Source organism: Camelus ferus, chromosome 2 (assembly GCF_009834535.1).
Source record: "Camelus ferus isolate YT-003-E chromosome 2, BCGSAC_Cfer_1.0, whole genome shotgun sequence".
In the NCBI taxonomy this organism is placed as follows: domain Eukaryota; kingdom Metazoa; phylum Chordata; class Mammalia; order Artiodactyla; family Camelidae; genus Camelus; species Camelus ferus.
In genome coordinates, this window is record NC_045697.1 from 87317073 (window position 1) to 87338341 (window position 21269).

Here is a 21269-nt window from a genome sequence, read left to right on the forward strand (position 1 = left end):
TCTTAGTGTCTTATTACCCTAGTTTTGTGGGGGGGGGGTTAATAAATGAAGTATGATGTAGGTCTTTTGGTTCCTCTTCATGTCAATAAAGTCCCAAATAAGCATTTAATTATACTAGAGGCAGATGTTGAATTGTTCTAGGGTGCAAGAGGAAGGTCTAAGAAAGCAAAAGCTACTTACCTTTACTATGATCAGCTCTACTTTGTAGCTCCTGTACTCATTCTAGCCCAGTTGCTTTCTGGCCTAAGTCATCTGGAAAGGGGAAGATAGATATTATTATGAAGCGTTCATAGGATTTAAGATGGTTTGAAATGTGGTTACTATAGAGCAGTAGTTCTTAACCCTTTCAGGGTTATGGTTCCTTTTTAGAATATGATGAAAGCCTTGAACCCTCTCTCTTCATGTAGAAGTTTTCATAGGTTTTGGTGTATGCTTAGAGCCATCTAGCTATCTGGAGACCCTAGGTTAAGAATCTTTAGTAAACACACAGAATGGAAAGTACTAATTGAAAGATCATCCAGTTCATGTAACAAATAAGACAGTGTTGCTTTATTATTATTTGAGTTTAAAACAAAAAAATGAGCTTCTAAACAAATGGCTTATAAGCAATATAAGTGTTATCAGAGGAAACAGACCACCTTAAAAAAAGTTGGAAGTAGGGAAGATATATGAATATATACAAAGTATTTTAGAATATCCTATTTGATGGTGATATAACCTAATATACATCCATTTTTATTTATTTATATGCTATTGGGAAAGAAGAGCTCTCCTTTCTTTTAGGATAATATTACTGTCAGTGAGAATGACATGTATAAAATAAGTGCAAGGTAAAGAATCATGTTGTCCTCTCACTCCCTGTCATGAGCTAATGGCACACTTAGTGTTTGCTCACCAGGACCTACTTTCACATGCCCCTTGGCTGCCTAAGTATGGTCAAGCCACTAACACAATACTCTTTAAAATGACTTTAAGGATGAAAAGCAAGGCTGCCGATAGGCAAGACCAGCCTGCAGCTGCTCAGAGAATGGGAAAGGGGAAAGGAGCTCATTATAGGTTAAGTCTGTGGGCACATGGCGGGTGAGATGGGTGAAGGTGGTCAAAAGATAAAACTTCTACTTATGAAGTAAGTAAGTCCTGAGGATATAATGTACACCTTGGTGACTATAGTTAATAACACTGTATTGTGCATTTGAAAGTTAGAGTAGGTCTTAAAAGTTCTCATCACAAGAAAAAGAAATTTGTAACTGATTGTGGTGATGGATGTTATATTGCGGCAATCATTTCACATTATATACATACAGTGAATCATTACGTTGTATTCCTGAAACTAGTATAATATATGTCGGTTATATCTCAAAAAAAAAAAAAAAAAAAAAAAAGACAAGCAGGGTGTAAAAGGTTCTAACTCCCAAATACTCCATTATTCTGCGAGTACTTAGGTCCAGGATCCTAAACTAGGCAAGATCCAAGGAAGGCGATCCAGGCATCCCCAAAGCTACAGTTTCAAAGGAGGCATTTTTATGTGTGTGTTGCTGGGGCACAAAGTGGGAGTTGGCAGTGAAGACAGTTGACAGGTGATGAAACACAGGGGATGTTAAAACTGGCTTAACACCCCTGTCTATAGCCTCCCCCAGCCACTGCTTCCCAAGCTCCCATAACACGGGCAGGGAGGCTCAAATCCTGCAGACAGACAGTCCGGAGCTGGCTGGACTTCACGGGCTCTCCTCTCCTGAGAACATCCCCTGCTGTGCTCCTCTCTCCTCTTCGCCCTGGGCCAGTCTCAAGCTCTCCCACTCCCGGGAGCTTTTTCCCAGAGTTTGGTGCCTCTTCCAGGGCTCTGCTAGCTCTCTGCTCATAGCTTGGTCATCAGCCCCACAAGGGCTCACAAATACACACCTCAATTTAGGATATTCCATTGTGCTCCAACATTTATGCTTTTTTAGTCCATAGTAGACAGTTTTCTTGGCTTCATTTGTCACAGCAGGAGCTTTGTGTCTGTGTGTGTGTATTTAAAACAAAACCAAAAAAAAAAAAAAAGTAAAAAGTAGTTTATATCTCTTTTCCCAGATGACCTCAGCAGTAGACCTTTTTGTAGACTCCCAAAGGCCAAGGGACATGCTAACTTGGTATGTTTGGGAAGAGAGCCAGGCCCAGGCTGGAGAGCCTTCATGGAACTTCTAACCTAGTGAAGGAGATAGACATTTACTACTAATAACTCTATATCCCAACAACTGTGATATGACGGACTAGTAGTACAAGCTGCTACCAGATCATGAAACAGGTGATCCTAGAGCAGTCAGGCCTGGGACGGTGGTGAGGTTGCCGCTGGGAGTCTCTCCCAGCGGAAGCATTCACTGTGAACCTTGAAAAGTAAGTAAGATTAGCCAATACTTCGCACATTTTGTTCCAGGAGAGCGAGGCTTTGTTTTTGCTCACTGCTCTGTCCCCCAGGGCCTGGTACCTTGTAGGTGGTCAATAAGATTTCTTGAATGAATCATTGAATAGGGGGCTCCCAACATCTGTGTGCCTTCTCACCCTTCTCCCTTCTGCCACGTGGTTCTTGTTCTCTCCATTCCTGTACCAGTTGATGTGTTCTTTTCAAACCTGAAAGTACTCCTTTTTATCTTGTTATGACTCAGTTCATGTTAGAAACATTTAAAATTCCCACAGCTGCGGATGGTTGTAGAAACAAGAATAAAAACCCCAAATCTTTCCCTCTGGGGAATGACCAGTTCATTTGCCAATTTTTAAAAAACAATTTTGGGTTTCTCCATGCAAGTAATTATGAAAGGTTGTGCATATGCTTCAGCTGTCTATTTTAGAGGCTTCAAAATAACTTTAAATCCCCAAAATTAAGCAGCCAAGAGGATTCTTCAGTGTCATTAGGCTTTGAATGTCATTAGGCTTAGAAATTCTTTTCTTTTGACTCAGTATTGCGTATGGCACTGTAGACTGAATCCGTCTGGGATTATGTTACCATAAAGCTTATTTTGCAGATAATCCAAGGGCAGTAGTTAGGTAATTCCTTAAATCTGCAGTTTTCCCTCCAAAAATCTCACTTCTGGCTTCCCCAAGTGAAAGTTTGTCGGTGAGGTGGCATTTAAAGGACTTTAAGTATGTGCTGCTTGCTTCCCTCAAATTCCCCTCCCCGGCGCTGTTTTATGCTCTGATCCTGGTTCTTGGCAGTTTGGGGCAGCCCTGGCCGTTTGTGCCTGTGACAGTCCGACTCCATCTGCTGCTCCGTGGCCAGGAGCCTGCTGCGCTCCCTTCAGTCCCATCTTTCAGGCCCGACCATTCAGCCACCTTCCAGCGGGGCTCAATGGGGCTGCGGAGAATGAGTCCTCCGCGTCCACATGCGCACATAATCTCCCAGGTAGCCTCCTCCCTGCAGCACCTCCAGTGCCGGCTATTCGCAAACAGCAGGACACCGCTCTACTGGGTTCCTAATCCCTCAGACACTCAGGGGAAGGAGGTCGCGGGGCTTCAAAAGTGAAAAGAAAAGCGAGGGGGCGGGTGAGCGGAGCGCACACAATGTCCCCCCGCCGCACAATCAGCGCCAGCTGCAGCCCAATTAAGCTCAACAGGTCACAGGTGTTCCAGACAGAAGATGCTTTTAACAAAACCACTTTCTTGAAAATACCTAAGACTTTTTAAAGCACGGCAGCCCATTTCTTTGGGTAGATTCTTTAAAGCTATTTAATACACTTGAAATACAAAGAAGCTGAAAAGCACGTTTAGGCCTCACTGGAAGGCGAGCTTTCTTAGTGCCAAACAGCAGGAGCAGCCCCGAGCTGTGGCCCCAGGGTCGGGGGAGAGCAGCCCTGCCTCTGACGGATTCAGTGTGCAGTTGCCCAAGAAAGGGCTGGGGGGCGCTCTCTTCCCCAGCTCCATCTCCCACGTGGCCCTCTTAGTCTGTGCGGTTCACGTACTCATGCAAGAAACTGCTGCGTGGCCATATCCTTGTCCCCAGAAGTTACAGTTCGTAGGATGCGGCTGCAGTTTCCCTATGAACTTTTTAAAAAGCAGCCCTGCCACGTGCTGATTACCCTAGATAAATGAATTCAGCTATCCAGAGCCACCTTTCTCATCATCTAGGGTCACCCTATAAATGAGCCTCCTCTTCTGGCACATTCAAAGTCGCTGACTTCTTTTTCTGCACAGATCTGAGTGCACCCTGTGCCTGCAGGGTGGGGTGATGGGAACCAGGCAGAACTTGGCTGTTTAAGCCACCTTCAGAACTTTGTTACCCTTCCACCTTTCTTGGAGGATACTGATAATCTCGGAGAAGAAGTGACGAACTTAGTGGTGGAGGTTACATTCGAACTTGAGCATCCCTGTTGGAAACAAGCAGCTCTTAGCTTCGCTTCTCCACCGGCCTACTTGCAGCAGCATCCCTGGCCGTCCATGCTTTCCTGTTGTCATTACTGGCATCTGTTTACAGTCAATAGAAGAGAAGTGCAGATATTCCCCAGGCCTTATCAGGAAATAGAAATAACTGTGCTTAAAGTTGCTGTTGGGTTCCTCACCTCTCAGTGCACCAGCGAAGAAGGTAGTGTGGCTGTGAAACTGAAAAGAACAAGGGAAGGGTTATCACACAGGAGGGCTGAATACCCACAATAGTGCCCAACATTTTCATCTTTTCCTTCGAGTTGACCAGTTTTTGGTAAACAGTCTTTGCCTTCACTATCATTCTTTATCACGTCATTTTTAAAAATTACTACTGATTGTTTAGAAAGCATGTTGGTTTTAATTTTCGCAGTGCGGCTGTTTCTTACTAAGCTCAGCCACCTGTTTAAACTCTTCTTGTCTCGTGGGCTGGGGGAGAGAACCGTAGGCTCTGTGTAAGAGGTTTCATTTTTTTCTTCCACAGTGAAGTAAGACATTGTTCTTATTCTCCATGGCATTCAGAATTCTGCACAATTGCCTCTTTTGCCCTTTTGCATTTAAAAGTGAGGTAATTAGATTTCCCAAGGTTCAATGGTCAAGAGCCTTCTCATCCTGGGAAGTTGCTTCCCCACACCCCACAAGGGGACTTGTCTCACGTAATCCAGCGATTGCTGCGTTGTTCTAAAGGCGCTGCTTTCTCAGAGGGCGAGTGTAGCATGAAAATTTATACTTGAATGTCTCTTTACTAATATTGCTGAGGTACTTTTTTCCTGCAGTTGAAAACAGTTTTCTTCAGTGACTTTGTTTTGAGGGTTTGTAAATATTTTCATTAAAAATCTTTTCCTTTCCTACCATTTAGGGGCTCATCTTAAATATGCCTAAATCTTTCATATAGGTTTCCTGCTTATTTTCTGTTATTTTTCAGATATCTTAGTGATCTTTTATTCTGCTGAATGAATGGAAGGAGAATTTGTGACATGTTGGCACCAAATAAATGGGTGTCACGGCCACTGCAACACGTGTCTTAGTCACTCTGACAGTGAGATTTTGGGCCCACTCTGCTAGTCTTTTGTTTACTCGTTTCCCCAAACATAATATTTTCACCTTTTCAGCAAGGCACATACATATTTTTAAAGTTTGGATATCAGTTTTTTAGTCAAAACTGAAAAAGAACACAGAACACACACTCAGCTTTACAGAGCCAGCCAAAACATTTTTACTCTTACAGCCTACTGGCAAAAGCAATCTAACTGGTAGTTGGCTAATAATTCACTTAAATGATCTAGTGTGCAGCCCTACAGGGGAAGAGGACAAGATGGTGAAGGGATTAGGGGAGAGCTTCCAAAATCCTTTTTGCCAAAGATGTTAAGGTGCTCAAGTGCCAAGAGTTTTGTTTCTAAACGAGTTACTTGAACATTCCAGACAGTCTAACTCAAATTTGTATGTTCATCTACACTCCTTCTCAGTGAGGTTCTTCTGTGGCCTCATGGGAAAAATTCAGCTGGGTTCCCGCATCATTGAAACAGTCCCAAACTCTGTGATTTTGAATGTGATGCCAGCAGAATGATGAGCTGTGTGGTCCCTGTATACACTGTACAGATATGTACACATATACATATACTTGTTCATTTTTCTTACAAACTTTGGAGAGAGTAATGAGAAAGGTCCTACTTTAAACTGAGGGCTTTTCTTCTCAGTTTCTGTAGTATTCATTCCCAAATATAGAGGTATATTGGCAGATTTATCTAAAAAGACCTCACCTTTCCAAGCGTAATACAGAAAAGAAAATCCGTCAGTAATTAATTGATTCTAGATTACTTTCATCAGGCAAGACAATAGATCACCATTTGCACAAATTTTTTTTTTTAAACAAAGCTTTCATTTCAGTTCTCCAAACCAATGTGTATCACTGCATTGGTAAATTTTCAGGAATCTTTCTCAATTAAAGTGCAGGTTTTTCCCCATGACAACACAGCAAAAAATTTCCTGTCCCTGTGTAACGAATTGTGATACCTAGGGAAGCATACCTTAGTATAACACAGGCATGCTTGTATTCTTGTTAGAATGTCTATATTACTTCTAAGGAAAAAACTAGATCCAAAGTAGTGCCCCAGACCAAAATATTGTTTAAGATGAACATATATCACAGTGTTAAGTAATTTTTCTTATTGAATTTATCATTCCAAAAACTTCATTCCAAAGACTTAAATATAACTGACAAGATCTAGGTCATATGAAATAGAAGTTAAAATATTACAGAATATTGGCCAATATCAGAAAGATAAATATAACAATGCACTTTTTGAAAACTTGTTTTTAGTTAAGGAACTGTTCAGTTCTGTTCAACAAATATGCATTGACTGTACGTCTCCAAAACACAAGTGTGTGCGGTGGCTGCTGCCTTTTGACCTGTAAACAAACAGGTCCTCCTCCAGTCTCTCTCGCTCAGCTCTTTCCCTTTTCCTTCTAAAAGGATGTGACGTAGGCAAGAGCCATATTGTGCCTAGATCGAGCTGTTTGATACTGGCCAGCACTCCCCAAGTACATGCTGAAGATCAGCAGTAACCCTAAAGATAGCCACTTACAGGTGTCCTGTCCAAAACAGGACAGGGGGGAGAGTTCTGTGGGGAACAACAAGTTAAAGAAAGTTGAGCAGATCATCATTGCTAGACTTTACAAAAATCCTTACCATTCTGTAGTGCAGTGTGGGAAACACAGTATATACACTGTTACCTAAAACGTATTTGATCATGAAATATTTCTTCCTCTGAGAAGACACTAATATTTCAAGGGATAGGCTGACCTAGGCCTTGAAAGCAAGCAGGAAAGCTGCACTTTTCTTGGGAAGCGTGGCATCTCAGAACTCATACCAAAGCACGTGACCCCAGAGCAGATAGAAACCAGCCTCCTAAGAATACTTGCATGTTCAGGCCTACCTTTTTACTGGGTTGGGAAAGTAGAGCAAATAATCTGATTAATGCTTTTCCTTTTGGAATTTCTACTAAGAAGCCATTTCTGGAGGGAAAAATAAAAACAAAGGAACTTTCAGGAGTTATTGCTCTGTCAGCTGCTAGTGCATCAGCTGCTTGTGAATTGGGTTTAGAGCTCTAGAGATGACTGTCATTGACTGGCCTTCACTGTCACGGTGGACCACGTGACTTCTGAAAACCATCATTGTTGTTTTTAGTGACATTTGGATGATAGAATTACTTTTTCCCCCTCTATTTTGGATACTGAAGCTGTATCAGTATAATTCCCGGTCTCTTTCTCCCCACCGTGCTCACTTTATCTCTTCTGCTCAGAATGCCTTTCCTAAATCCATATCTAAATTCTCTTCTTCCCACTCCAGCCTATGACCCAGTCATTTCTTCCTTCTTTTCATACCAGAGTACTTTCCTGAGCCTTGTTAACAGTACCTCTAAATGCCACGTCTTGGACATCTCTGGATTCTCCACCTGGCTTCGCCTGGTTGTTGCACAGAGTAGCTACTCGGTGGACGTTGACTGCTGAAAGAGTGACTGGTTAATTATGAGGAGTGTTCTATTTCTTCTTAGTTACTGGTTGTGTATTGCTAAGCAAATATAATAGGAAAAGTGGCAGAAAAGATTGCCTAATTGACTGGTTCTTCAAGGCATCCCTTGTAAATAAAAAGAACCAGGATAAGGTTTATTGAAGCCAGTGTTGAATTCAGGCAGCCCTCAGCCACCTAGAATTGTGAACAGCTGTGTTCCCTCCACACAGCAGAAGACACCTTCATACGCGGTGCTTTAGGACCAGTGTTCAGCTGCTCTGTCTCTCTTGTCATTGTCTCCCAGGGGTTCTAGAGGTCATCTGTTTAATCCAAACATTTCTTAGTGCTTTAGTCGAAAGTCTGTCCAAGTTTTCTGTATCTCATAGTTCTGTAGGAATTGTTAATTCAAAGTCAAGCCAGTACTAAATATAGTAGGCAAATTACCCTGAAATGTTAACATAGACCGGAGACCCCAAAATATTCAGCTTTCAAATGGCAGTTACTGCTCTGACCACCACCAGTACCCCCTCTGTCACTGCCGTGGAAGCTACCACGCAAGGGCGAAAAGCAGCTTATAGCTTAGAGAAAAATCTATAGATGCAGATATGAAGGAAGGAAAGTTGATGTACAAAGAAGAACTGCTCAGGGGAGTTGACCCCAAGGACAGCCTTCGAGGCCCCAAGTGACCTCACTTCCCACTACCTACATTCCCCTGCCTGTCATGTTAGGCTACCTGAGTTCAGTAGTTAGAGGAGTATAATCATGTTGTCTTCTCCCAACTTGATTACTGTGTGTGGAGAGAAGCCTACTAGACTGTTGGTTCACTGTCTCAGATGTGCCAGCAGTATTAGCCACCTACCATCTGACCACATGAACCAAATTCCAGGATTTTTGAGAGGTTCCCGGCGGCCTTGCACCTCCTCTTTCTCAACCCATCCTCCCAACCCCACCGCCCACCATCACCTCCATTCACCGTCAGACGTTACACATACCCTAGTCTGGGATCACTGTGTTGTATACAACCTGGGGGGCACAAGCCACATGGCAACTAACTAGTAAAGTCACTGGTAATTGTCTGGTACACGTGGTAGGTACTGAGTAAATGCGTGTGGCTATTATATGCTGGGTCCAGTGCTCTCTGAGGTGAGTCTCAGTTATGAAGTGTGCCAGACATGGCACCGGCCCTACTCCACTTCGCCTGAGGAGGGAGCCACACAACGGAAACATTCCCTGCACTATGCAGGAAATTCAGTCCTCTCTGCCTCTGCCAGTGATTCCTCCTCCGCCTTTTCAGCCTCGCAACCATTGCTTCAAAATCTTGCACAGATGAAAGAAGTGCTCTCAGATGGAGGGGGCTGAGCTCTCCCTACCTGGTCCCTTCACCTCCGTATGGAGGTCCCCAAGGTCTCTTTGGCACACACAGTGGAACCGTGGGATAGCCAGTTTACTGTGCTGGGCATTTCATGTGCTTTTATTGTGCTTATTAATTATCACATCTTATTTTCAAAATAACTCTTTTTGCACCAGAATATGTGATGAAGTCGTTTCACTAATCCCTAAAAGTTTTGTTTTTGCCTTCCACAAGTTGGTAGCCATTCTTTTGGGGAAAGCATTAATATGCATAACCACTATAGTCGACTTCAGCACCCATTAATGAAGCCCAGAACTAACAGTTACATTGTCGTAATTTGACAAAGCCATCTAAATCTATGCACGTTTTTTTGAAAGCTTCCTAAACATGCTGCTAAATCCCCTAAAAAGCTACTAAACTGCTTTGGCAGCCATTAGCCCAGCATAAGCAGAGGCACTCTTTTCAGTAAGTGAACAAACAGAGAAAATATGCTGAATGGCTGGACAAATGTGTTTCAGCTGGCCCTTTCATTTACCGATATAAGGGTGCAGTCAATATCAATCACTGTTTTCCCTGTTGCCCTGAAAATCACAATATCTCTTTTCATCCCACAAGCTCTTTTCAGCACAGTAATGTGTCTTTAGAATGACACTGGCATCAGCCCGCTTCCGCTGTCTGAAGTCCAGAGAGCTTAAAACACATTTCAGGATTCAAGACTTGAACCTTCCTCCCTTCCGTTTGCCTACCGCCCACTCTCTCCTCCCTCCCTCTGCATCCACTCCCCCTCCCCAGATTCTTTTCAGTTCTCCCAGCTTTCCTCGCTGAGTAAACAGAATTCACTTCTCTGTTCTAATGCAGCTCTCCAAAGTAAACGGAGACAACTCTATCTGATATTCCCAAGATTTAAGAACTCATTAAGGAGCTGCACATAAAGAAACGCTTTTACATGTTGGTAATACATCAAAGGTTGAAAGGAATGTGGAAATTCTATGCTGTGACAAGGTGTGCCGATGTGCAGGACCTCACTCTCTAGCAGTCTCCTCCCCCCTCAACGTGCACACTCATCCTTTGTCGTCCTGTGTCTGTGTTCGAGGTCTGTGCCTGCATGTCCGCTCCACCATCATAGTCGTAGGCGCCTGAAGAGCAAACGCCATCACTTACGTATCTTTCTGCCGTTCCTGGATCCGCGTACTTAGTACGTTGTTGTAAAATGAAGGTGATTACTTTTTATTCTTTTCAAAACTTAAGAGAATAACTCCTGAAGATAAATTTTAGGAATGTGCTTATTGTCATCAAAGTTACCACGGATGAATATATGAAGTGTTAACATTTCTAAAAAACAGTTTGGAATATTTTCTCTCTCCTTTTTTGTTGTTTCTTCTTTCGTTTTTGCTTTTATTTGTTTGTGTTGTTTCAGATTATAGCTGTGTGTAAAGAGGCAGCCCTTCAGGCTCTGGAAGAAGACATTCAAGCCAACTGCATTATGAAACGACATTTCACTCAAGCCTTGAGCACTGTGACACCCAGACTTCCTGAATCATTGAGACATTTCTATGAAGATTATCAAGAAAAGAGTGGGCTACATACACTCTGAGAAAATATGCATATTCATTATGCTAAAAATACTTTCTAGAGAAAATTTGTTTCTTTTTTAAAGAGTGTCACAAAAGCCCTTAATAAGCAAAATGTTTCAAATGTGTTGACTATATTGAGGGGCTTCAGTTCTTACAGACATTTTAAATCATATGGATACAATGAAAATATCCACGAAAATCTCTGGAGAGAGTTTAAATCAGTTTATCTGGAAATGTGTGCTGAGTTTTAGAAAGCAAACTTGTAGCTTTTTCATTTTTGACTGGCTCATTCATCCCATGAAATGCTTTCCTTACTCCAGAATCTGATTCAGTGCATTTCCAGATACCAAGTCTGTGGGCATCAGTTTTATACAAGAACATAGAAAATGCACGTAGATGAAAGCACAGTGAAAAATATTTACAAATAATGGCTACATGCACATAAACCGGGCTTATGTGACCTTGTTTCCAAATACATATTAGTTCTCATTATAATTCAGACTTACATTTTTGCTTTAGACTTCTTCACCTGTACTTATGACAATTTAAAAAGAAGAATTAAGAGTTATTTCATATACTATAACGTCCTTTGAAAGTTAAAAAAAAAAAAAATGGAGATATAAGCCTAGTCCTGGCCTAGAGAAGTAGACTTAGTTGTTTTTTGGTTTTTGTTTTTCATAAAATGCTATAAAGAAACCATATGAAGTATTCATGTTTTAACTTACACACATTTCCAGGTTACCAATAAACTTTTTCAGTTCAAAGATAACCCAAACTGTATGCTTAATCATATTGTCTTATGTTGCATTCTGAATATGCTCCTAATTATTTATCTTTGAGAGTTATAGACATTTTAATACTTCATAAGTATTCTTGAGAAAGCTGTTGGAAATTTATTGCTTGACTTCCAGTTCAGGAGCTGGCGATGGAAAGAACGTGCACTTAAACCCAGTCACTGTAGATCTTTGAAAATTCCCAGAAAGACAAGTCAGGCAAGAAATACCTGATTATCAAAATAACAGGGCTGTACAGTTTTGTGGTGGCAGACACTCTGAAGTCATGTCTCAACTGTTTCACCCTTTGACTATCAGAAGTAGCTTTGTCAGAGTTTTTTCCCAGACTACGTTGGTTTATTGGTACATAAAACCACCCAAGGGATGAAGAATATTACTACTAGTTAGAAATGTGCTGTCAAATCTAATAGACACTAGTCACATGTAGCTATTTAAGTGTTTGTGTGTGTGTGTGTGTGTGTGGTTTTTTTGGTGGAGGAGGTAATTGGGTTTGTTTGTTTGTTTGTTTGTTTGTTTAATGAGGCACTGGGGATTGAACCCAGGACCTCATGCATGCTAAGCGTGTGCTCTACCAGAGTATACCCTTCCTCCAAAGTTTAGATTTTAATTAAAATTAAGTAGGATTAGAAATTTAGTTCATCTGACATGTTAGCCACATTTCGAGTGTTCAAAGGCCATGTTGAAATAAACAGAACCTCAAAGTTACTTTTCTGCTCCCCATTTTCCTGTTATTAGAGGACCATAACTTCTTCCCTCTAAATGCTGGGGCACAAGAAAGTAAGAGAAAAACTTATCCCCCAAGGTCTAAACAGGAAAATTAAAGAAATCCCATTGCCAGTAAACTAAAAACCAGAACAGTAAGCTGGGACCAACACTGAGGCTCTCAGGCTGGGGCTGGGTGCTGGGTAGGAGGGTGGTCTGTCAGGAAGGGGTTTAGATGGTGATGACCACTGGGACCCTTCAGCCCATCTGACACGTGAAGTTGTGACTGAGCCTCACATGTAATGTTCAGATCTCTAACAACCAACACATTCAGTGTGAGGGCAGACTAGAAATCCTCCCACAGGCCAGGGAGGCCACAAGGAGCTTCTCTTGACTTGGTCTGTGCTTTGGATTGAAAAAGAGGATTCTGACTTTGGGCTTACCCAACCATGGCTTCAGGATTTGAATTCACACGAATTCTGACAAGGAAGCTCAAAACCTAGAAAGTAACATGAAAACATGAATCCAAGTTAGAAATATCCTTTAGGCAACTAGCAGTTGCATTAGTTGAAGGAATATATCCTCACCCTGGCCACAGAGGATTCCAGCAGTTAAAACTCTGCTTACAGAGTTTATAATCCCAAAGGATGTGGAGCTGTGGAGCCTCCCTCTCTGCTGGTGGCACATAAATTGGTGTAGCCACTTTGGAAAGCAACTAGCATATCTAGTAATGTTGAAGACCCCGATAATCCCAACAGTTCTCCTAAGTGTCTGTCTCAAGGCAGGTTATGTTCTATAAGGTAATGAATGAGAAAATCATAGCACCATTATTTATAAGTAGTAAGAAACTGGAAACAATCTAAATATCCATCAGTAAGAGAATGGATTTCTATGGAATACTAACATGGTGCAGTACTTAGGGCAGTAAAAACGAGACTGGTGTGTAAAACGGGAATCTCAAAAACAAACAAAAGGAACGTTTCAGAAGGATACCTATGATACTTATTTAAAGTTTAAAGCATGCAAAATATGTTGTTTACGGGGACATGTGTAGTAAGAGGCTACATGAATGGAAACAAAAAGCACCAAGTACTGGGGAGAGATTTCCTCGAGGGAGAAAGGTTGAAATGTTTCATGTCTTAAGCTAAGTGATGGGAACACAGAAATTGATTATAATACAGTCTGCGCTTTTTGTATGCCTATGTAGTTCATTGTTTTTTAAAAATGAGACTTAAACTGGCATGTTATGGTGCCAAGACAAAATGCATCTATAGCCGCATTCTGCGTCCCAGCCAACTGTCATTCAGCCAATTCCATAGACTGCCATCCAGTACAGTCCACAGTGGCCACAGCCCCATATGTCTGGAAGATCAGAGTACCAGATATGATGGAATAAAATGCAAGCAGGCATACGTGCTCAGGCTTTTAGGACCCAGGAAACAAGTTGAAAGAATTTTTTTTTTTTAATAACTTCTTTTTTTCCCCTTCCAGTTTTATTAAGATATAATTGGCATCCATCACTGTATAAATGTAAGGGCTTTAGCATAATGATTTGACTTACGTACATCATAAAATGATTATCAGAATAAGTTTAGTGAACATCCATCATCTCAAATTGATTCAAAGTTAAATAGAAAAACTATTTTTTCCTCGTGAAGTTGGAAGAAACTTGTCGATGAAAGTGTTTAGGTGATTGATACATGTCTTGCCACAGGTGGGAGAAACTAAATCTGAGTGTCAGATGCCTGTTTCTCCAGCACTGTGATCATACAAAGAGTTGGAAGTTAAGAATTTTCAAAGACTTGAGAGCACTACAGTCTATTCCAAACCAATTGTTTTTCACATCTTTAGATAACGATTGCCTTTAAAAAGGCAGTGATACATAGTCCTTTATTTGAAGTGTGTGCTCCTTCTACAGTAGTGAAGTTCTGAGTCCCAGAAAAGAGCAGGTCAGGTGTCACTGATAACACCTCCATCTCTGTGGCAGTTTGCTTTCTAATTCCAGAGTCTCATATTTATTGATTTAAAAATAGTGTATGATCCTATTATTTGGGATTTGAATACATGGTATAATTCATGGAAAATTTAAGTTCAGCAGGGGAAGAAAAGTCCAGCTTCCTATCTTAAACCAATTTGCTTTTTTTGGCATTTATTTAGTTAAAAGTTTGTCGTTGGTTCAGATTCTTTTCAGGGTTTGGGGATATTCACATTGACTTTTTTTTCTTTCTTTTTTTTTTTTTTTTTTTTTGCAGTGTTCTAAGGGACTTTAGTTTGAATAGTGAAATTAATGTCTCCTTCTAACAGCAAAACTTAGAAGGATGGCTTCTAACTTTTACTTCTTCATGACCAAGAAAAGTTATTTATAAGCTTTATACTGACTTCCCTAACTTAGCTTGAAAAAATGTTCACTTCTGTGTTATATCTAATGTGTAAAACAGGTTTTAAAAATAACGTATAAGCTTTCCATTTTGGAAAAATAGTTACTGAATTTATAGAAAAACCAAGCCTGAGTATATGTTATTTATCTTAATCAGGAGAAGGCTGTAGAGAATTTGCTATAAACATAGAGTAAAATAATTTCCCTGGACTGTTGTTAGTTACTTAAATTCCTGAATGTGAGGTTGTAAAGAGTCTTGGTTCGTTTGTCGTGTTTCCCTGCATCCTCCCTTTAAAGATGAGCACACACCAAAGCACCCTTTGAAAATACATACAGATTGAATTAACAGTAGTTTCCAAATATGGTCCACATGAAAATTCTAATTCTCCAAATTGATTTGCTTTCCTTCGTTCTGTTTTCATTATACCAGTTGTGTGCATGGATAGACTTTTTACCTAATTATGTCAAATATACCCCAGTGGCCTATATCTTTGGGGGCTCACTTTAAGGAGTAGAATTCACTCTAGCAAATTTAAACAGAAGGAGATAGTTTACAAGGTTTTTAATGGTTTACAAAATCATTGGGGAATTTGTAGACTCTTCAAGACAGTGATAAACACTACTGGAAAGATATCTAAAGTGTCACACACCACAAAACCCAAGGGAATGAAAAGAAAGAAAAATAGAGTTCATCTATGCTGAAATTAGAGAACAGATAAACCCCATGTTAAGTATTTTAAAGGCTGTCTGTCAGGTACAACACATTTTGAACCCACTTGAATCCAGGAAGTTCAACATAAATTAAGGGTCTTGAGATAAGAGTGTTCTGGATTTTCGGGGTAGGCCCAGTGTAATCACAAGGGCCCTTATGAGGGAAAGATGGAAGCAGGAGATTCAGAATCAGAGGAGAAGTTAGAGAGAGAGAGATTGGAAGATGCTATTGTGCTGGCTTTGAAGATGGAGGAAGGGGCCACAAGCCAAGGAACGCAGGCAGCCTCTGGAAACTGGAAAAGACAAGCAAAGAGATCCCCCTAATGCCTCCAGGACACAACCCTGCCAACACCCTGATTTCAGTCCCATGTCATAGACTCACTTTAGATTTCTCTATGCTGTTTTAAGCCACTCTTTGTGATTCTCTAAAGTTCCTGTGCACAGATGGTTTTACAGGTAAAAATTCATTTAGATCTTCAACCTGATCATCGTTATGCTATTTAAACTATTTCAGAGCACAAAGAAAAAAATCCCAATTCTTATTATGACTAACATACTGCCAACCCCCTTTAAAAGAAGAACCTTTAAAAAATTATTACTCAAAATCAAATACTTTAGCATTATTAATAGATCAAAGTAGAAAACAGTACACTCAGTTTTATGGAATTCAACATCCATTTCTCATTTAGAAAAATAAAATAAAGGTAGCATTAGCATGCTAAAAATAGCAATCCTAAACTAATGCCCAGTAACATAATTAAATTCAGAGCAACTGTTCACCTTTACCCTTTGAGTACTAGCCAATAAAGTCACACATGGAAATAGAGTAAAAAAAAAAAAAAAAAAAAAACCCAAGATAATTAACTGAGAAATTATTAGGTAACTAATATGTCCTCAGACTTCACTGGCTTACAACAAAATTAAGTATTTATTTTGTTGTTTTCTTTCGTATTCAATTTGTCCATAAGCCTTGGGACTCCCCCATTAATACACTTGAATGTTTGTTAAGTACAACAGCAGTAACTGACACCAGCTCTTCTCTGTCCCACCCCCACCCCACCCCCCACTCCCTGTGAGCCACTCCTCACCCCGGGGCCCCTGGGCTACAGTCTGACAAGCTCCTCCCAGTCACCTTCTCCCCCAGCTCAGACAGGGACCTTACCTCAGCTCCCCCAGGGTAAAGGCTAAGGGCAGGCTGTGATTTTTATAAAACTGATACTAGAGAACAATTACAGCGATGAAAACATTTTACTTTCCTATCGGACATCAGGGCTCCTAGAGTCTGTACCCTGGTTTAGCTTGCTCTCTACTACCCAGTTGGAAGAAACAGCCCATCACATGCTAACTGTGGTGTCCTCACTGCGTGCCAGCCAGGACCCAGAGTAATTCCTGCCATTCTGCCCGCCATGAGAGCCCATGTCATCTATGATGCAGTTGTCCAACTCAGCTGCCCCCAAATGTTTCATTCTAGAAAGAGATCTTTCTTTTTATGTTTGAATAACTAAAATTTACATTAAGATTTCTTTTAACCAACACTCTTTCCCCCAAAGATAATTTTTCTTCTACCTTGAGAAGAACAGTAGAAACATCAGGAAATTTTAAAACTGCTTTTAGATTATCAAGGTTCCAGAAATGCTGTATTCCAGTCTTAAAGGAGCATGTCACCTTTACCAGCCCTAGAGTTCAGTAAGATGAATCCTTGACTAGTGTCTCCATGAAGGGGACAGGAAGAGGAATGGAATATAGGGAGCTGAAAAGGATACCTATAAGCTGAAAAAAGACATTTTCAAGAAGCAACGACAAAAGGTCAGTAAGGAGGAGCAAATACCATAAACATTGAATTTAGCTCTTAGTGGTCAAGAATGACCTTTAAGGAAGCAGTATCAATGGAGTAATAAAGGTTAATGGTGGTTTACACTATATAACATACTTTATGTGGGGTTTTTTTTTCCCCCAAAAAAAGTGTAATACAGTCAGTGTGTCAGTTAAGTTCTTTTCTCCTAACTCCAAACCCAACCTTCTAAACTGCGGTGCTGAAGCTGGTATCCGCAAACCGCGGTACTTCATTGCAGCCGATGACCTAATAGGCTGTGCCAGTAGGAGGCGCTAGAGGAGACTGCAAAGCCGGGGCAGAGGACGGAACATGTTCCCTTCTGTTTGTTTCCTGTGGGCTCCCTGTGTCCTCCCGGCTTGTTTCCTGAGCATCACCAAGCATACTTGTGTTTTTAACCCCAACAGTGGTAGGTAGTTCCTTCCCACAGCAGTTGAGTCCTACGTCCGCAAATGCAGCCTCATTGCCTTGTTCCTTCCCTCGGGGACGCCAGCACCAGGGGACTGTCTGTGGGTGTAGTCTCAGGGTTTCAGACCAGGAAGGACGAGTGTAGCACTGGACTGAGCTGAATGTATGCTCTGTGTTCACTTGGCATAGATTCTGGATTACATGTGTTCGTTTGTTTAGCTGCAACTGGCTGTAATAGGCTACTTCTTTCTTCATTTTTACTTGTTTGTTCATTTATTATCTGTATCGCCCCCACTGCTTCATGTGTATAGGAGTTTTTCTCTGTCTTGTTCACTGCTGTATTCTCTCCCATTTCCATTGTAAGGGAAGGAGAGTTTTTTGGCTTCTGTGCCAATTTTTTAAAAACCTTTTTAATTTGCATATTTCCACAAAAACAAAATGAAACAAAAACATGGCCTTCTGTGTTTTGCACCCTCCGTGTAACTTCTCAGTAGGAATTCTTCAGGAAACTTGATGAGAGTGATTGAATGAAAGCAGAAGTGCCCCTCGGCTGAGTTGCAGGACAGTAGTTAGCCATTTCCACTGCCCCTAGCAATCTCTCTGAGGTTCTGTCAAGAGAGAAATCTGGTCCTTCGTCTCCTGTAACAAGTCACCACTTTATTTCTCCATATTCTGGTGTAAAATATCTAGTGAAAACTAGGAGTTGGTGGAATCATTCAGGCAGAAACAGCAATACAAACACATGTTTTTAAACATTTTGTTCACAAAGGCCCACAGTTTTGGAAAATGTTGAGATTTTTGGTAAATTTTCTCACAAAAAGTTGATGTGCCTGAAAAAACATTACAGTGGAGTTTTAGCAGAGAGCCAGGCTGTACCAACCCAAAGAACAGTGAGGAATTTTCCGGTGGCTTCTGGGCTAATTTGCACTTTTCACCTCTTAGGGCAGGTTAGAGTTCATGGTTAGAGGGCCCACAAGCCCCGGAATCACAGGAATCACAGCTCAGAATCACAGGAATTTGTCCAGAGCTCTGGGCGGAAGTTGTCTGTCACTGCCGCCCCGGGTCGGGCTTCTCCGGTCTCAGTGAAGGGAAGGTCCACACGCCTGCCCTGGGGAGTCAAGGAGGTGGGGACCGCCAAGCTCTCTGCACAACACAGTCCGCGGCTTGCTTTCGTGTGTCCCTGGGTTGCCGGTTCTTCCCTTCACCCTGGTCTCACCTGGCCAGTCCCGGTGGCTCAAGGTGCATTGCACTAGGAAGCACACTGGGGGAGAAGGCAAAAGAATTTGGGCAAAATCACAAAATGTGGATACTAAGGGACCAAGTGCAATGGAATCGTCACCTGTCTTGTAGGGGTGTTGGGAGAACTGACTCATGCTTGTAAAGGCCTTTGAGTTCCTTGGAGGGACGGTGCCACCGGAGCACTAAGCATCATTGTGAAGGGATTATGTGCACAAATACAATACCAGGAGCCAGGATATCACTAAAAATAAAGCAGCACTTTCTGTGAGGAAGGTAAGGAAGGAAATGCCTCACTGAAAAAAGCTTAACTGTCTTTTAATACAAATGCTTAGGCTACCGGGTAATGGAACAGCAAATCTGAGATTCTATTCTAGGTAAAGGATTATGTTTTCTCCGCATTGTCAAGGTGCTGTGGAACAAAACAACATGACTGCTTGACCTGAAAGAAGGTTAGAGTCTTTGAAAAAGAGATTAAGAGGATGTTTGGCTATTGCACGGTGTGCTCCATCCATCCATGAGGGAAAAGGCAACAGAAAAGTAAGTGTTTGTTTGCTTTGGGGGGAAAGGTGTTTAAAAAATTGGAAGAAAGGAGACTTTCAAATTCAAATAACTTTTGTGGTGGTTCCCAGTAAATCTAGTGATGAAAATTAAAGCTCGTTAGAAACCGAAATACATTTTTCATTTGCTTTTCTCTCAAACAAGTGCTTTAAACCCTGTGTTTGAAATAACAGAAGTAGTATAGTCTTGCTTGTGTGTTTACAGAAAATTATCACATTAACTGCGTAGAAAAACAAACACAAAACAAACAAAACCTCTCTACTTTGTCCGCGTGATAATTAAAACATGCTGTATCTATAGACTGGGTCATATAGTGTTTTCGAAGCCCTTGTTAGGCATTGGATTAATACAGCTCACAGCAGAAATGGGGCTGGAAACTGTCTCCCCCCAACCCTTCTTTCCGACCCTTTCTGTCTCCTCCACCTGCTTATTTTATAACAAGGCCTTGGAGTCTGAAGCAGATTAGCAAACAAATCCTTTAATGTCATTCGAATAATTTCCCCAACGTAAATGGATTCATCTGCCAACCCAGAAGCAAATTCTACATTTCAAATACCTCGGCTGCATAATAAGCCATTTCTGCCCACCTCCTAGTTTATGGTACAAAGGTCATTTTATTTTAATGTGCTTCCTTCCCCATTCTTCCCTCCCATTCCATCTCTGGCCCTCTCTATTTCCACCTTTGAAAATGTCCTATGCGTGGCTTTTAGAGAAGCATCAAAGAGCACGAATAATAACCTGTGGTTCCCAGAAAAGCCAGAAAAGTGAAAGAACGTGGAACACAAGGGAATGGCCTTCCACCAGCCCCAGAAGACCCTCCTCCAGAAACTCCTGGTGCGGCTCCATCTGGCTGTGTCTGTGCAGCGCTGGGCGTGAGGCCTGAACATCATGGCCGAACACAGGCCCTGAACGGCCACCAATCCTGGTTTCCCCCAGATTTTACCATAATCAGGAGGAAAATCTGGGCTGGCTCCCTAAACCCTACTTAGACATTTTAAGAACCAGAAATGGGGTGAGTTTTGTAGGAATAGAGAAGGCAGGCAGTTTGGTCTTTGATCCCAGAATTGTTATATTCAAGTGCCATTGAATTCAGTGACTTGCTCAAGGTCACGAGGTCAGAGGTAAGGGCAGGGGGTGGTGTGCAGTCACCTGCTCTTCCGCCCGCCTGGGCCATCCTGCTCCTCCCAAACCACGCTGCTTCCCCGACCAAAGGGTCGCTATGCAGCTCTCACTCAGGAACCTGAGGGAAGGAGGCTATCTGGGGGTTATTTATTCAAAACCATCGGGTCAATTCTGAGTCATATTAACACTTCCCTTTACTCACCCTTTGAAACCTGAGCCACATGAGTCACCGAACTGTACCATGCTCTGGGCTGGTGACCGGAGGGAAAGGCTTCATTTGAAGAAGCAGGTCCTCATGGCTGTCGGGGATACATTCCTGAGAGTCACAGCGAACAAGGACGTGACGAATGGTGAGGCCGGAAGATCCCTGCAGCTGTGAGCCCCCAGGTCCTCCTGGCACGTGAGCCACAGCGAGTCCTCTTTCCTGAAATGCAGGGTCTCCGTCAGGCCTTGAGGCTAAAGTGGGAGGAACAATGGGGTAAAAGGAAGAAGGAGGACGTAAGCGTGTTTCTAAAGAACAGTCATGACATCAGGACCTTTGACTGCAAAACAGCACAGGACGCCTCACAGATGAAGTACAGTGACATGTGGCACAATGGCTGGGCCTTAGCAACGTGACAGCAAGTGAGAAAGTCTCTCTCCAAAACTGATATACCACACGACATCCTTTACGTAGGTTAAAGCAGCTAAAAAAATGTTTTA

At 41.8% G+C, this 21269-nt stretch overlaps 1 protein-coding gene across 3 annotated transcripts in view; it reads left to right on the forward strand.

Moving 5' to 3' along the window:
* SPATA5 (spermatogenesis associated 5) overlaps positions 1-20317 on the forward strand; it is a 300435-nt gene extending 280118 nt beyond the window's left edge. For 2 of the 3 annotated variants that reach the window (XM_032462968.1, XM_032462959.1), the window contains one exon: positions 10669-11594. In XM_032462968.1, the coding sequence (XP_032318859.1) occupies positions 10669-10845 (177 nt within the window). In that variant the 3' untranslated portion in view covers positions 10846-11594. Of the gene's footprint in view, positions 1-10668; positions 11595-19293 lie in introns of those variants that run through there. The other variant, XM_032462983.1, reaches the window with a different exon arrangement.
* Positions 20318-21269: the final 952 nt, after the last annotated feature.